Raw genomic sequence first — 16,631 nt, 5'->3', positions numbered from 1 at the left:
TTTTAAGCTGTATTTTTTAAACTGTATTTTTAAAGTGCATTTTTAAGTTGTATTTTTTTAAACTGTATTTTTAAAGTGAATTTTTAAGCTTTATTTTTAAACTGCATTTTTAAAGTGCATTTTTAAGCTGTATTTTTTAAACTGTATTTTTAAATTGCATTTTTAAGCTGTATTTTTTTAAACTGTATTTTTAAAGTGCATTTTTAAGCTGTATTTTTTAAACTGTATTTTTAAAGTGCATTTTTAAGCTGTATTTTTTAAACTGGATTTTTAAAGTGCATTTTTAAGCTGTATTTTTTAAACTGTATTTTTAAAGTGCATTTTTAAGCTGTATTTTTTAAAGTGCATTTTTAAGCTGTATTTTTTAAACAGTATTTTTAAAGTGCATTTTAAAGTGCCTTTTCTGTGTATTTTTGATGCTTTTAATGCTAACAATTCTCCCTTGCTTCGACAATGATAGTGTGGTGATGATGTGATATGAGTCAGCTTCTGAAGTTGAGAAAGTGTCACCTTCCAAAGTGTGGTTTTGGTGTATTTTTTGTGCTTTTAATGCTAACAAGTCTCCCTTGTTGTGACAATGATGGTGATGATGATGATGATGGTGATATTGATATCAGCAAGCCTCTCAGGCATGGCCAATGTTAGCTGCTCTGATTTTTACAAACTCATGTGCAGTGAAAAAAAATCAAAGTCCCTTGACCAAGTACAGTGGTACCTCGGGATACGAAATACCCAGGTTACGAATTTTCCCAGCAGAGAGGGTCCTGTCCTCCTGTAATCTGGGTTTAGCTCCTCCTATTTGCTCCTGTAGGCAGTTAGCTCCTCCTATTTGCTCCTGTAGGCAGGGACAATAAACAAAAGACCGGCCCCTATATAGGGAGGAGCTAGCCCCCCTGAGCCTCAGTCAATAACAAGCCAAGCGACTAGTAAGGTACTCAAGGAACTGAACTTTAGTAACATCAGCTAAGGGTTAACTAGAACACCTTAGAAAAAACTAGTCCAAGAACAAACAAGAACTCAGAAAAACCAATCCAGCAACAAGAAGAAGAACAAGGCAGGTCCACCAACAGGCAGCCAGGGTCAGAGGCCGCAGGCAGCACCCGGGTGGGCAGGATGCCAGGACCCTTCTCTGCAGGAAATGAACGTGTCACGGTAAGTACCCAACGTTCCTTTTCCCAGCAGAGAGGGTCCTGTCCTCCTGTAATCTGGGATTTACAAAAGCCCTCTCGAACTGGGAGGGAGGTGCTGCTAGGAGACTGTGGCCCCCGACACAATCTGTTGGAGGAACCTCCTTTCAAATGACGCCTCTGCGGACTGAGACACGTCCAGTTTGTAATGTCTTATGAAGGTCAAAGGCGACTTCCATGTGGCCACCATGCAAATATCTGACAGGGAGGCGCTAGTGGCCAAGGCTGCAGGGGTAGATGCACTCCTGGTTGAGTGCACCATCAACCCCTCGGGTGGAGTGAGGTCAAGAGTTCAGTAGCTCTTTTGAATTCAAGACCTGATTCACTTACTCAGAGTCGAGACTGGTACCCTGCACCCCAAAGAGCCCAGGCGAAAGGAAAGGAACATCTCAGATGACCTAAGGATGAAGTCCTCTTGATGTAGATTTTGAGGGCTCTGCACACATCCAATGTGTGCCAGGTCTTTTCCAAGTCCTTCTTAGGATCGGGGCAGAATGAAGGCAGGAGAATGTCCTGTGACACCTGAAAGGCTGAGTTGACCCCAGGCACGAAGGTAGGGTCTGGACAAAGGCACACTGAGACAGGCCTAAAAATACACAAGTCTTTACGTACCGACAGGGCCCCAGCTCTGACACCCATCTGGTGGAGGGAATGGCCACGAGGAAGATGACCTTGAGGGAGAGGTGTTTGAGGAAGGCCTCCCAAAGGGACTTGATCGGCCCAACCGTCAGAGCCTCTAAGACCGTGTTCACATCCCAAGATGGAAAACGATGTCTGGTGGACAGGCCCTGTTGGAAAACTCCTCTCAACAGCCTCTTAATGTGAGGATGGCTGCCATTCTAGCTGCTCTCGTATGGAGCAGAAACGACATGATGGCAGACACCTGCCTTATAACCATGTTGGGTCAAGTCCCTTCTTAATGTCATCTTGGATGGACTGTAGCAGGTCAGCCACTGAAAACCTGAAGCAGTTGATGAGAACTTGTCTAAGCAGTGGATTATGTGATCAATCAGAATAGAATCTGATCTAATCTGGACCTATGGCAGCTTCCAGCCTACCACTGATCACCTTGTCAACTGTTTATAGCAATGAAGGTGATATTAAGGTGATTTCATTTGTAGTAATTAAGACTTACCATTCTGAAAGAGGAATGTTAATGTCTGACTTCCAATTAAAATTTCAAAACAATGTGCAGTTCTTTACTGGAACATCTGTGAACCTGTGTAAAATAAGACTAATCCCATGGTTAGGCAAAGAAGACACTGGATTAACCTTTACCTCGCAGACATTGGTGAGTCCATGCAGAAGCATAGATGCACTCTGTGTTAACAGGGCATGTGGTCAGAATTAAGTCTGATTTCATCTGAGGATGAACTAGTCTAGAGCCTTCAAAAATCACCCCAACTCCATGTAGCAGGCTATCCTCAACCTGTATGAAGGCTGAGGGGTCTCCCGGCTGAATGAACTGCTGATTAAGGAGTCATGAAATGGGACCAGGGGGCTTGGCAAGGATAGCCCTCTGGTATCTAATTTTGAGGAGAGAGTTTCTCCACAAAAGGGATCTGTCAAAGGAACACAAACCTAAATTTAAAATAGTATAGTGGGCCCTCAATATGTACTGGAGTTGGATTTAGGACTTTGCATGGATACCAAATCCATGGAAGCTCAAGGCACATAAAATATAATCACATAGTAAAAGGGAGTCTCCTATATAAATAGTAAAATCATAGTTTGCTGTGTCGTATTTTTGTTTGTTTTTTGGAATATATATATATATATATATACACACACACACACACACACACACACACACACATACTATTTACAAGCTGTGGGCATATAGGTGGCTGGTGTAAGTCTCTATATGGAGCTGTATGGTATATTAAATCTGAGCGTTTTTGCTAGCAGAAAACAAGGCATAGGCACTAGGAAATCCGTTTTTCCAGCCCCAAAGGTAGTAAACAATGGTGTTGTTAGGACCAGACCATGCCATGAAAACCCAATCAGGGATAAGACACTCACCCACACAGCAGCTAACCTTATGACCATAAAACCATAGAATCATGGAGTTGGATGAGACCACAAGGGCCATCAAGTCCAACCCCCTACCATGCAGGAAATCACAATCAAAGCATGCCCAACAATATGGAAAGGAATTTGTAGCTTCCTGAGACCACTAAAAGAAAGAGATTGGCAGCCTTCATGGCCTTGAGCCCAATTCATCATATGCAAGATAGACCTTGTTACAATAGGCCTATCCAAGTCAGGAAGCAGTTGAATGGCAAGACCATCTGCAGGCATTCTTATTTAAAATGTAACTATCTAGACAAGGTAAGAGGCAATTGTGGTCTTTGTGGCAGAGTCCTCAGGGCTCTGCAGGATGTCTGAATGGGATTTGAAGCAACCCCTTAGCAGAAAAACCTGATTATATTGTTTTAAAACACTCATGGAGGAAGGGGGGGTTTCTCCCCCCATGGAGAGGAGGCTGTTTGTCTGTTTGTTTTTGATAAGAGTTTTTCTTAACCCCCTGTATTAGTGAGAACCATCTCATGGAAGAAACTGTATCTTTTAGTTTCTTCCCTTTAACAGACATCTCTCTTATGAAAGAAGGGAAGGCAAGGGGAGCCACATCTTTTGAGGCTAGCTGACTGAGGTTCCCTGTGTTTAATAACAGGAACATAACCCTTATGACAATAAAGTGGAGCTTGGTTGGTCACCTTGATCCAATGTATCTATCACCTCTCATGAGATGTTTTTACCAAAGATCCTCAATGCATGTAAGCATTAGAGGTCTGCTGAGTGACCAGAGGCCTTCTCCTTGTTTGAGTCATCCTGTCTATTAGCATTTAAATGAATCTGTATTGTTAAAGCTTATGCTCTTAATGAGAAGTGCTATGGCTGACAACAGTTTGCACAAAGGAGGTAGAACCATGTGCTCATCCTATGTCTTTGGCTGTTCTACCTAAGGCAAAAAAGGCTCTGGACCTAATGGAGACAGTGATGGAGGCCCATGAGGAGGCAAGAAGGGTCATCAAGTGGCTTTATGGCTAGCCCCTCCCTTGAAGAATTAGTTTCCAGGCATCTTCTCTGGCCTGGAAAAAGGAGAGGGGGGGTGAGCAGAAACAACACAACTCAAACCTCATGTGCTAACAGTAATAAAATGAACACCAGAAAGGTTAACCAGTATCTCTTGTAAATCTGAGCCCCCAGCCCTGTTGCTGTGGGGGCTCTCCCCTCCATGCTTTGCCCCATCAAGGGAGGCTGTCTGGGCAGTAGCTTCTTCCAGGCACTGAGGAAACTGCTCCTGGGTTAGCAGTGACTGAAGACCATTGCTAATCATGGGTAGATAGCTGCATATGGCCTGTAGTGTAGCCCTGATACTCACAGGGCACTTTGTTTTATGTTTAAAACAGCCCCAACTTCAAGCTGGGGTTTACAGCTTAGCCCTTTGAATTTCAGGCAGGCTTTATAGTAACCTGGCTGCATGATAGAAGCTAGCTTGGTCCTCAACTCCCTCCCACTTGCATAGGTAGCTGGGAAGGGCAGAGGGACTGCTGTGGGACATGGCTCCACATTCACCTGAGGTAAGTCTGTGTCCTGAGAAAGGATAATCTCTGATGGAAAGGAGAGGCCAAGCACTCAAGCTGCTCTCTCAAGAGTGCCATAGTTTGGGGCAACCAAACACAATTGGGGGTGAAGGGAACTCTCCACCCATGATATCCACAAATGGTTTACCCCTTTTTGTTGTTGTAATTTTTGGGGAGGGAACACAGGAGGATTTGTATCCATGTGGTCTCTCCAAGAATCCTTGGGTTGGAAGAGATCCCAAGGGCCATCCATTCCAACCCCATTCTGCCATGCAGGAACTCTCAAACAAAGCATAACCGATAGATGGCCCTCCAGCCTCTGTTTAGAAGTGGGTGGCAGAGGCCATGCTCTCTCTGGGGAGGACATGAAGCCACTTCGTGCTTTGTTGTGGGATGCTCTGTGGCAGCCAAAAAAGACCATTTTAGAGTTGGAAGCTTCAGCTCCTGCTGGGCCAATTCTAGCTTCCTTTACAGCCATGTGTCTGTGCAACACAGAGGAGGAATCCTCTGCCTCCTTACAAACCATCTCATTATAAGAATTCAAAAGGAATGTGCAGGAGCCCTGGCAACACCACCATGTGTTTCCCAGTCTGCAAAAGGATCCCCCACACCTGTTAGGGTCCTGGGTGCCATTGGGGCCAGAGATGGGAAGGAAGGGGGAGACCAAGGGTTAATGCCCCCATCTGCCCTCCTGGCAGAGTCCCAAACCTTATGCTAAGCATAGTGCCTGCAATGGCCATGGCAGAGGCCTTATGGCAATGCCTACCCTGAGCGAGGGCATTAGATCTGGCAAAGGTTCTTTGGTGGCTAGAGAGAGAGGGCCCCTGGTACTCACCGTTCTCCTGTGACTTCTGGCTGGCTTGCCTCTCTGACCTTGGCCATTTCAGGCTGTGCAGAGGTGATGCAGAGAAATCCTTTGCCATGGCTTTTGGCTGGCCTGTCCTCTGAACTCTGGCTGGGCAGAGATGCTGAGGAGGGAAGCTTCCATGACTTCTGGCCAGTTTCCTCACAGATCCCTGGCCTTAAACAGGCTGGGCAGAGGTGATGCAGAGAAATCCTTTGCCATGGCTTTTGGCTGGCCTGTCCTCTGAACTCTGGTTGGGCAGAGATGCTGAGGAAGGAAGTTTCCATGACTTCTGGCCAGTTTCATCACTGATCCCTGGCCTTAACAGGCTGGGCAGAGGTGATGTGGAGAAACAGAGACATGGAGGGGAAACCCCTCACCATCTGTTCCCACGGCTCCCATGTGCTGCAATGCTGTTTGCAGAGATCTCCTGTGCTCCCACCATGAAAGGGGGCAGCTTTGGAGGAAAGGGAGAGTCATTGGCAAAGCCAAGACCTTTCTCCAATCCTGGGAGCCCTTGCCATTTTAAGTCTTCTTCATGCTTCCAAGGCTGTAGTAAAGAAGCTGCAGAGCAACAGCAAACACATCCCAAAGGGTCTCCCTCTGAAGCCAGCTCCCTCTGTTGAGCTGGCAGACCCTGAGCTAGGGAAGCCTGGGTTAAGGATGGCCCTTCACCCATGCTCTCAGGGTCCTCTGCCATAGCCACCACCAAGGAAGGGGGGAAAGGCAGGAGAGAGGAGAAGAAGGGAAGGCCAAGAAAACTTTCAAACCTCTTTCGCAGAAAGGAAAAACTTCGCTGGCTCGAAGAGAACATCCTGCTAGGAGCATAGGCAGGAACAAGACTGAGGCTCAGGGGGGCTAGCTCCTCCCTATATAGGGGCCGGTCTTTTGTTTATTGTCCCTGCCTACAGGAGCAAATAGGAGGAGCTAAACCCAGATTACAGGATGCCAGGACCCTTCTCTGCAGGAAATGAACGTGTCACGGTAAGTACCCAACGTTCCTTTTTCGGGATACGAATAAATCCCATAGGGATTTATTGTTTCGGGTTACGAAAGTTTTTTCGGGTTACGAAAAAACTCCGGCGCTGTTTTAAATGGAGCCGCGGCGGAGCCGCGGCTTTTTCCCCATTAGCGCCTATGGCAATTCGGCTTACGAAGGTTTTTCGGGTTACGAAATTAGCCGCGGAACGAATTAATTTCGTAACCCGAGGCACCACTGTACACACTTCTGAGAAGTAGAGTTGGTGCAAGAAACCTGAAACGGCAAATCCACTTCTTGTGAAACCACTTTGACATGTTCAATATGCATAGCCATGTTAAACCATGCTAAGTGTTAAACTCAAGGGGTTTGTTATGGAATAAGCCTCTGAAATATGCAAGAGGCCATGTTAAGTAAAGCCACGTGAAGTGCCCAAATGTGCTGTTATGTGTGTTTTGGAATGGAGGGGGTGGTTTGGGCAGAAAAGGAAGTCCATTTTTGCCATCTGTCTAGGAATAATGCCCAAATGTCCTCCATTTTGATCATGCCTAAGAAACATGCATTTATATTAACATTTTTAAAAAAGCATTAATTTTTTTTGCATGTCCTCCATTTTTATAAAATGTGTCCTACATTTGAAATCGTTGTCCTACATTTGTCCCGGTTTGGAGGTCCTGACTTATGGCAACCCTACCAGTGGGACATTTTTTCCTATTATTAATTGTGGTGAAGATTTTCACTGGCATCACAGCTGGGGAGAGAAGGTTGTACGTCTCCTCTTAAGAGTGATTCCACTGAAAATCGCCTCTCTAGCCTTGTATTAAGTTTAAAAAGTAGGTATGGTTGCAAACACAAATTTAAAATAATATCTGCTGTTTTGCAGATTAGATGGGAATAGCTACTGTTAACTGTTCTGAGGTTCAGATTTACTTCTTGCCTCGGAGGTTCTCACTGCCCTCCAACTTGCTCTTGTCTTTAGGTCTGGGATTTAATATAGTTGGTGGGACAGACCAACAGCACCTCTCCAGTGACACTGGCATCTTTGTTAGCCGGATCAAAGAAAATGGAGCTGCTGCACAGGATGGTCGCCTACAGGAAGGAGACAAAATTTTAACAGTAAGTAGTTGATTAATTGAATTTATATCCCCCTTCTCCTGGGATTTAAGGTTTTTAAAAAAAGATTAAGGTAAAATATTGGGTTGTTCTTATGCGCCTTCAAGTCATTTTCAACATATGGAGACACTAAGGCAAGCCTGTCACTGGATTTTCATGGCAAGATTGGTGCAGAGATGGTTTGCCTTTTTCCTCTGAGGGTGAGAGAGTGTGATTTGACCAAGGTCACCCAGTGGGTTTCCATGGTCCATTAGGGATTCAGACCTTGGTCTCCCAGTGTCCTAGTCCAAAATTCATACAACTACACCATACTAGCTCTCAAAATATTAGTTTATAAAAGTTACAAAATAATTAAATAATAATATTGTCTAATCTTAGAAGCTAAGCACAGTTGGCCTTGGTTAGTATTTGAATAGGAGACTGCCAATGAATGCCAGGTGCTGTTGGATTTCAGAGGGAGAAAAGAGCCAGACACAGCTCCATCATGCCTATACCCAGAAGCAGATGAAAATCCCTCCATCCATCCCAACTGTCACTGCTCTGGCCTTGGAGGGAGAGATGAACCAGAAGTATCTGCTGAACTCAATCCCCTCCTTCATTGACATTCTCTTCCTTGTGTGTTGTGTTTTATTTAGATTATAAAACTGAGGGCAAGGAACTGTCAAATTAACAATTTGTAAGCCTCTCTGAGAGCCTTTGTGACTGAAGTATAAATACTTAAAATAAATAATAATGTAAATAATAAGCTAATAAAATAAATAATAATTTCTGAGGAGGGAATTGGCATAACCCATCTCTGAGTATTCTTTGTCTAGGAAAACCCTATGAAATTAATGGGGTCTCCATAAGATGACAGGTGAGTTGAAGGTGCACACATCATTTTAAAAATATGATTAAAATCAGTTAAAAACAGATTTAAAAAATAATGACATAATGTCTGAAGATGAACTTCAGAAACTTTGTAAGGTTCCCACAAACTGGACTATCCCACAAGACGTTATTTTTTTCAGTTTCCTATGTTGTGGGGATGTTTTTTTATTTCATATTTTGGAATTATACAGCACAACTGGTTTATAAGTGGATTTCACTATATTTTGCTCCTTTTTTAATCTCTTTTGAGACTTTGTTGCATTCCCACAGTGCATTTATTTTACATCAGTGGAATAGTGTCTTTCTCTTTCCAGAAGCCGGTGGTCTAAAAGTGTGACCAAATCCACCCTGACTGTCTCTGAAAAAAAGAAAAGGGAATTAACTTGTCAGTTCACAATCTCCTTCCACCACCTGTTCTTATTCCCTGTTACCACATGTGGATGTGAGAGCTGGACAGTAAAAAAGTTGAAAGAAAGAAAATCAGCTCATTTGAGATGTGGTACTGGAGAAGAGTGTTGAGGATACTGTGGACAGCCAAGAAGACAAACAAATGGGTTCTAGAAAGGATCAAGCCCCAACTATCTCTGGAAGCCAAGATGATTAAACTGAGGCCACCTCATGAGAAAGCAAGACTCATTAGAAAAGACAATAATGGTAGGAAAGGTAGTAGGCAATAAAAAGGAAGACCACATGCCAGATGGCTAGATTCAATCAGGGAGATCACAGGTCTGAATCTGCAGGACTTGAGCAGAAAGCTTAAGAATAGGGATCTTGGAGACATCTTTCATAGCATTATCATGAGTTGAGATCGACTCTAAGGCAGTTAACAACAACAAAAACCTTACTGATATGTTACAAGTAGAGTGGACCCTTCCCACCTGTGGGGTTCAGCTTTGGGCCCACCCACAGATGGGGAAAAATGCAGACAGTTGTGTCCCTTGTTATTCAGTGTGCGGTGATGTGCATGCATTAGCACGTCCTTGTGCAAACACTGCCATTGAATGACTTAGGCTATCTTGCAATTTGAAAATTTGTTATGTACACACTTCAACCCTGAAGATGTATTACATATCCATTTCTACCTATGGTGACACATCATTTTTCACTGTTATTTACTGTGGGTAGTGCACTATAAGCACTCACAATTTTCCCTGGCATGTTTTCCTAGTGTACACACAGGTCTTCTCCTTTGTTGATGGAATAATTTATTTGTATAGCATGATCCATGTATGCAGTGTTCTACTAATAGTCATAGTAAAATATTTATTTTCCAGTTTATAGACCACTTTTCATGATAAAATACTTTCAATGAAGCTTATCCAGTAAAACTAAAATAATTAACACTAATACAATTATTGCAGCAGAAAATGTGAATGTTTAAAATAATAAGTGTCAATAATTCAAAAACTGAAATAACTCAAAGCCTAGAAGATAAAAGAAATAACTCAAGGCCTGCAAGATCAGCTTAAAAAGCTGAATTGAACCTTAAAAGGCAAACTAAAGATTCAAGAAGGAAAAACTAGGGGCTAACAAGAAGTTAGATATGTGTACATCCTAAGGGAGTTTTGTGAACATCTAACACTGTGCTGACATTTTCTTTACATAGGATACGATATAAATATTTTAATAACTTAAAAATTAATAAAGTGACTTAGTGATTTGTCTTATTTTCCTTTGAGCCAGTGATTTTCCTACTCTTGAAATTTTGATTTGTCTCCTTCATTCTTTGCACTGCCTTTCTTCTGGAATATACATTCTTTCTGAGAAGGCTGTAGCTTCTATGGAAATTAGGTATGGCCATGTTGGAAAAATAGTTTCAAATTACATAATGTAGTTAATAGGTGTACATCTTATTTGTCCTATTAAAATGATGTGTGTTTTAACTGATGTGTTTTTAACTGATATGGGCCCTCTTCAGACTGGCTGTTAAGGCTGGCCTGGGGGCGGAGTCGGGGTGTCACGTCCAGATGGTGCACGCCCTGACTCTGCCCCCAGGGCACCATGTGCCGCTGCACATGGTGTGTGGTATCATGGCGGTTCTCTGGCGCTGCATCCATATGACAAGGCGCTGGAGGAGCACCGCCAAGCTGTGGCAATGCAGCTATGGCACCCTTTCCAACGTGCAAAACAGAGCTGCTTTTCGTGGGTCCTTTTCGCACTACAGAAAGGCCGGATTGGGGTCATGGAGTGAAGTTGCCATGGATCTGATCTGGCGCGAAAGGGACAGCTGAGGCCACCTCTTAGGCGTGGTCTGTAGAGGCCCATAATGTATTTGTTAATTGTTCTTCACCTTGATCCTTGGGGAGAAGTAGATAAGGAATGATGATGATTGGAGAGAGCCAGCCTGGTGGCGTGGTTTGAGTATTGGACTATGACTCTGGAGAGGGCATGGTTTGAACCTCAAGATAGGGTTGCCTTTGGGTCGCCATAAGTCAGAAATGACTTGAAGACACAAAATAAAAACTAGTACTACTATTATTATTGTTATTGCTGGGCAACACACTTGGGCCTTTGGCCATATATAATCACTGTCTGTTTTTAGAATCTCTGTATCTCTCCTGCTAACCCCCCTCCCAAAAGTCTATTCAAAAATATTGATTGTTGTTCATGTGAGCTTCACCAATCAGTGATTCTCTCCTAAAGCAAAGCACAAGGCTTTGCTTATAGTGAGTGGTTGTTTCTTGGGATGTTTCAGAGCTTACAGTTACTTCTGGGTAACTGTAATTTTATCCTTTTAAAATTATTGTAAGCTGCCTTGAATCCCATTTTTGGAGAAAAGCAGGATACAAATCTAATAAATAGATAACCATCATTTTCAGAGGTGTTTACTGCCATGTAAATTCATATAGGATTTCTTTATTTGTTGGGTTCATATCTGACAGTCCACTAAAAGCAGACATCTAACAAAATACAACTAAAATAGCAAGTTCTAATTAAAGCATGAGAGCACATCCAATAAAAACACAAATTAAAACTCTTAAACAAGAACAGAGTAACAGCAAACTCCAGATTAAAAATTATTTCAGCCTCAGATCCTCTTAAATGCCAAAAATCTGTCTAAATACAAATGCCTTTGCTTCCCAGCTGAAGGGCGACAGAATAGAGCTATCTCAGCTTCCCTTGCCAAGGATTTCCAGGGCATGGAACTGCATCCCTACTTAATGTTTAAAGCTTTTCAGAGCTGATGGTACTCTATTTTATTTTACATTCTTGGCTGCTTGCATCTAATTCCGTTTAAAGATGCTCTCTGTTCAGAACATATATGAAAGTTGGTGATGAACATAAATAAGAAGCATTTGTATTGCCACTTACCAGTTTTTCTCCCCCATGTCATTTCTGAAAAATGAAGAACTTCGAATATTTAGAATGCTATTCCATTTATAAAAATAATACAAGCAGAATTGTTCTTGTGTAGACTAAATTGTCATCTAGTGATGATCCTTTGTTTAAGCTGGTTGTCAGCTTGTGCCTAAAATTATTGTGTTCAAATTGGCCTTCAAAACGTTGATGTTTTTTATAGGTTAATGGCAAGGAGCTGAAGGACATGCTGCACCAGCATGCTGTGGATCTCTTTAGGAATGCGGGTGACCATGTTTCCTTAAAGGTTCAACACAGGGTATGTATTCTTGGATATTGGGATCTGCCACTATTATAGTTAGCCTTCTCTATCCATTGATTTTTTTATCCACGGATTCAATGATCCTCAGCTTGGAAATGTTTTTTAAAAACATAAATTCCAATAAGCAAACTCACTTTGCCATTTTATAGAAGTGATACCATTTTACAATGCCATTGTATTTAATGGGACTTGAGTTTCTACAGATTTTGGTATCCACAAGGCATCGTAGAACCAAACCCCAGGAGATACCAAGGGCCCACTGTACTTTATCCTAGTAGATGATGAACCTTATTGAGTGGGGAGAAATGAGAGATCCTTCTTCTCGTTGCAGATACGTTAAACATTAATCCTTGAAGTTGCTTGCATGCTTGATTGTGACTTTTCTGATTGCTTTTCTGCTCTTGTAAACAGCTGGGGGTATGCATGTGTGGAATGATAAATGCTCTTTACAAGAGTTCAAGTGTGCATTTAGACTATAAATCAGTCAATCCTCAATTTAATACTATGAGGATTTGTTAGATTACAACTTCTATTTTCAGGAATTATGAGAGATGCAGTCCAGTATCAGGAGATTGCTATGCTGGAACAGCCTTATGTAAATGGTTGCTGTTTCCATATACATGCAGCCAAATTGTAAATAACATTCACCATATGAAATGGGGAAGCTAAAATCTTCTCATGGATGACTTTATTATGGAAGAAGCTACCTAAGTTGAACAGTTAAGGGTAGGGTGGAAGGAAGAGGCAGAGAGAAAATATAAAAGATGATTAGCAATAGATAAATGTAGACATATGCTTTTACACATTCTTCAGCTTTGTACTTCAGCATATGAATAGTGACTGTAGGAAGATGAATGTGCTGTATATGTTAGCTAAAGCTCATTAAAGTGTAACATGTGCACAAGCTTTCAAGAGTTAATGATTTCTGCAGCTTTATTGAATATTAACTTTAAGCAGAGTGGTTCAGTTTCTCACCAGAAGGATCTTGGTCATACCTGATCTGAGAAGTATGTGCATATGCTGTTTAGTTATCTTTTGTTCTGCTTTAATGTCTTCCATACTATTACTCTTCTTCTCATTGCAGCTGGTGCCCCAGAATGGTCCTTCAAGCCACCGAGGGGATGGAGAGCCAGGAGGCATTCCTTTGGCTGTGATTTTGGTGCCAGGACTGGCCATAACAGTGGCTGTAGTATGGGCCTTCCTGAGATACCGACAACGGCTGTGACCCACACCACTTCTGGAAGACCTTGGTGCATAGCAAAGTCTACAAATCTATGATGCAATTTAAAGAGCGCAAATTGACTGTCTTATTCTGGATTGACAATGGGGGAGGAGAGAATCATTGCCTAATGTAAAGTTGCTGCTGTGTGTGATGTGAATTTCATGCACGTTAGGGACCAGATTGTTTACAAACCAGGATGTCGCACTTCACTGGTCCTGCAGAAGTTTGATTAAGCTGTTTCTGATTATTTTCTTTTGCTCCATGATTTCTCCCTGGCTCTTTGATTTTAAAATGTAGGCTGCAAAGCAAGGTTGGTACAGTGAGGCTCCACTGATCCACAGGGCTTCTGACATTCTGTTGCTGCTTTTCAGTAAGTTTCTGAAACTAGCATAACTTGTCTTGGGCAGCCAGTAAACTAACTGATTTGATAGGGAATAGGAGGGATACGATGTCCTGTAGTATACAGGAAACTACTTGCCAGTTAAAAGAATCTCTGGACTGCAGGTAGAGCTTCTAGCTGAGGAGTGAAAAGAAGCATTGGATGAGTTCTTTCACAACCTACATATATGCCCTACTCAGTCATCAGTAGAGATAAAAGTAGTGAGAAGTGAAAGCAGTGATGGGTGTATCTGCTTCTTAGTCTTTTGGTGAAGGGGGATGAGCTGTTCTTTTTATGACATACCTTAGGGGAGCATATTAAGTTTAATCTGCAGCTTTGGATGAGCTATTGGCACAAAGCAAACCATAAATGCTGGGATTGATCCTGTAAAGATAAGAGGCATCATGAGAACATGGGGAAAAGCCTATAGAGGCAAGAGATACACTAATTAGCCAACCTGAACACATAGGTAAATATGCATTCAGGACTGTGGCAGAAATAAAAGAGAGTCCAAAGTTTTAAATAAGCTTCTTATGAGCTGGTATTGATTGTTTTTGTTACAGTGGCATTATGAAAGTCTCATTTACAAAAACAGGCTGAAGGGAAGTATGGAATATTAAGACTAATAATGTATCTTTAAAATCATTGAAAGCTGTATTGGGGCAGGATGTTCCTTTCTTCCCATAGATGCCTCTTTGTAAAAGAAGTTGCATTATCCTCTGAGGTATTGGTCTCGCCTTGCTTCCATGTTGAAGCACTATGAGAAATTGCTTCTAGGAAATGTACTAATGGGAAATGAATATGGTAACATAAGTTTGCTTAATCTTTTCTTAACCATTGCATAGCTGCCCAGGAGATGCCTATGTTGCTCTTCTGATTAATTCTGGGGTTATGGGAGAAAATCATTGAAAAGTTACTGCATTGATATGGTGCAACCCAGTATAACCATAACCTTGCTTTTGGGCCCAGTAATCAGTTCAGCTCATTATGAGCTGAACATTAGTGAGTGCAAACCAAACGGGTAAATTGTGTCTAGTGTGTATCCACACACCTTAAATTCTTTAGGCCATCCATTGTATTTCTAAAGCAATAGGTGACATATAGTGTTATATTCCACTGACTTTTCATATTGGAGTGATTTGGGTGAAATTCAGGGTTTATAGGTGAGGGCAAAGCCTACAGACTTTAGCATGGTTACTGGGATATCAGCCTAGTGGAATTCCAAATAAACATGTTTCAGATTGAGTAGCTGAACTTGTTTTTAGGTTACTGAAATACCTGCAGGTGATGAACATGCTATACACATTCTTTTACTCCAGCCTCAAAATGCTTAGTATGGATTTTATTTTAGAGACTTCTGTGGATTGTAAAGCCAGGAAGTGTCTTTTATGTGGGCAAAAAATTGTAAGATAGTGAAATGTAAAGCAAACAAAACGCTGCAAGAATTTCACTTTTAAGTTGGTAACACCATCGCCCTGCACACACGCACACACTGATTGTACTGTAGTCGCCAATGATTTGAGCAAACTAGGATATCGTCCATTTTACTCTTCTCTTAAGCGAATGTGTTTTTGTACCTTGCAAAAGAATGCTGATATGTGAGGTCTGTATGATGCCAAAAATTATATCATATATATTATATGTATTGAGACTTTAAATTGTGGTCTGAAACTTCTGTATTTTCCTAACTTTCAATGTTTCTTCAGGGATTTTTTTAAAATCATTAGGATATTTTCATAGTGGCATTTATCTACCAGTTTCCTTCCCTTGTTTTTACTGAGATTGCTTCAGTACATTTGAAGGAGAGAAAGCATACCCTCATTCCAGACCAAAGCTTTGAAGTTACTTTTTTGAACTATGACTCCAAAAATCCTTCAGCCAACATGGCATCCAACAAAATAACATTTTCAAGCTGTGCTCCAAACACGCCAGAGACACACTTAGTATGACTCTCATACCCTTGCTTGTGCCATCAGCACCTTTCTATTTGTGCTCAGTTTTATTTAATGGCCTTATTCTAGTAACAGGACCTTAAAACAGTGATTCCCAAAGTGGGCAATACCACCCCCCTGGGGACAGTAGAAAAATCCAGGGAGCTGTGAGGAAAAAAGGGGTGGCAATGGGCAGGACAGAGAGTTGGGGGGCAGTGATGCAGGAGTGCCTAGCTGTGAATAGCTGTGCTCCCTGCCCTTGATATACACCCTGTTGGCTCTCTAGCAGCCTCAGAAAGACAGCCTCTCCCTGCCTGTCCCCACCAGCGGAGCCAGGTGAGGTTGAGGAGCATGAGCTGTTGCTCTGTTTGGGCATGCATGAGAAAGCAAAGAGACTGACAAGAGTGATAACGGCAGGGGGAGAGCGGGATAGAGTATGCAAGGAAGCAAGGGCCAGCATTGGTTCTATACAATGTCATCTGTTGGGCAGCCACCTCAGAGGCTATCTTCCTGCTCTTGGCATCTCCACTGGGTTGGGAGACACCTGGTTGGAGTGAGGATGACGGCACTGATGGGAGAGAGGGAATAAGAGAGGGAGGCAAAAAGGAGGGAGGAAGGGGCAGCTCAACTGTACCTACTTTTGTTTTGTTTGTGGCAGCACCTCCCAGTGGCAACATCATCCACAAAAATCTCTGTGGCTACCCCTCAGAAGGCAAGGAAATGACGCTTCACTGTTGCTTTGGGTAGTTGCTGACCATGGTTACCTGCCTTTCTGGTAAGCCTCAGATAGAGAGAATGTGTGTCAGGGAGGGAGAAGAAATAGATACTTGTTGTTGTAGTATGCCTTCAAGTCATTTCTGACATGGCTATCCTATCATGGGGTTTTCTTGGCAATACACT

The 16,631-nt window shown here is 42.3% G+C and overlaps 1 protein-coding gene across 1 annotated transcript in view; it reads left to right on the top strand.

Moving 5' to 3' along the window:
- The window catches only part of LOC121933945 (synaptojanin 2 binding protein), a 21,136-nt gene extending 5,678 nt beyond the window's left edge, over nt 1-15,458 (top strand). The window contains exons 2-4 of the mRNA XM_042473929.1: nt 7,577-7,713; nt 12,101-12,196; nt 13,284-15,458. Coding sequence (XP_042329863.1) covers nt 7,577-7,713; nt 12,101-12,196; nt 13,284-13,424 — 374 coding nt within the window. The 3' untranslated portion in view covers nt 13,425-15,458. The remainder of the gene's footprint in view (nt 1-7,576; nt 7,714-12,100; nt 12,197-13,283) is intronic.
- Nucleotides 15,459-16,631: the final 1,173 nt, after the last annotated feature.

The sequence above is a fragment of the Sceloporus undulatus genome, chromosome 1 (assembly GCF_019175285.1).
Source record: "Sceloporus undulatus isolate JIND9_A2432 ecotype Alabama chromosome 1, SceUnd_v1.1, whole genome shotgun sequence".
In the NCBI taxonomy this organism is placed as follows: Eukaryota; Metazoa; Chordata; class Lepidosauria; order Squamata; family Phrynosomatidae; genus Sceloporus; species Sceloporus undulatus.
Note: the sequence above shows the minus strand (reverse complement) of the source record. Positions and strands in the feature narration are given on the sequence as shown.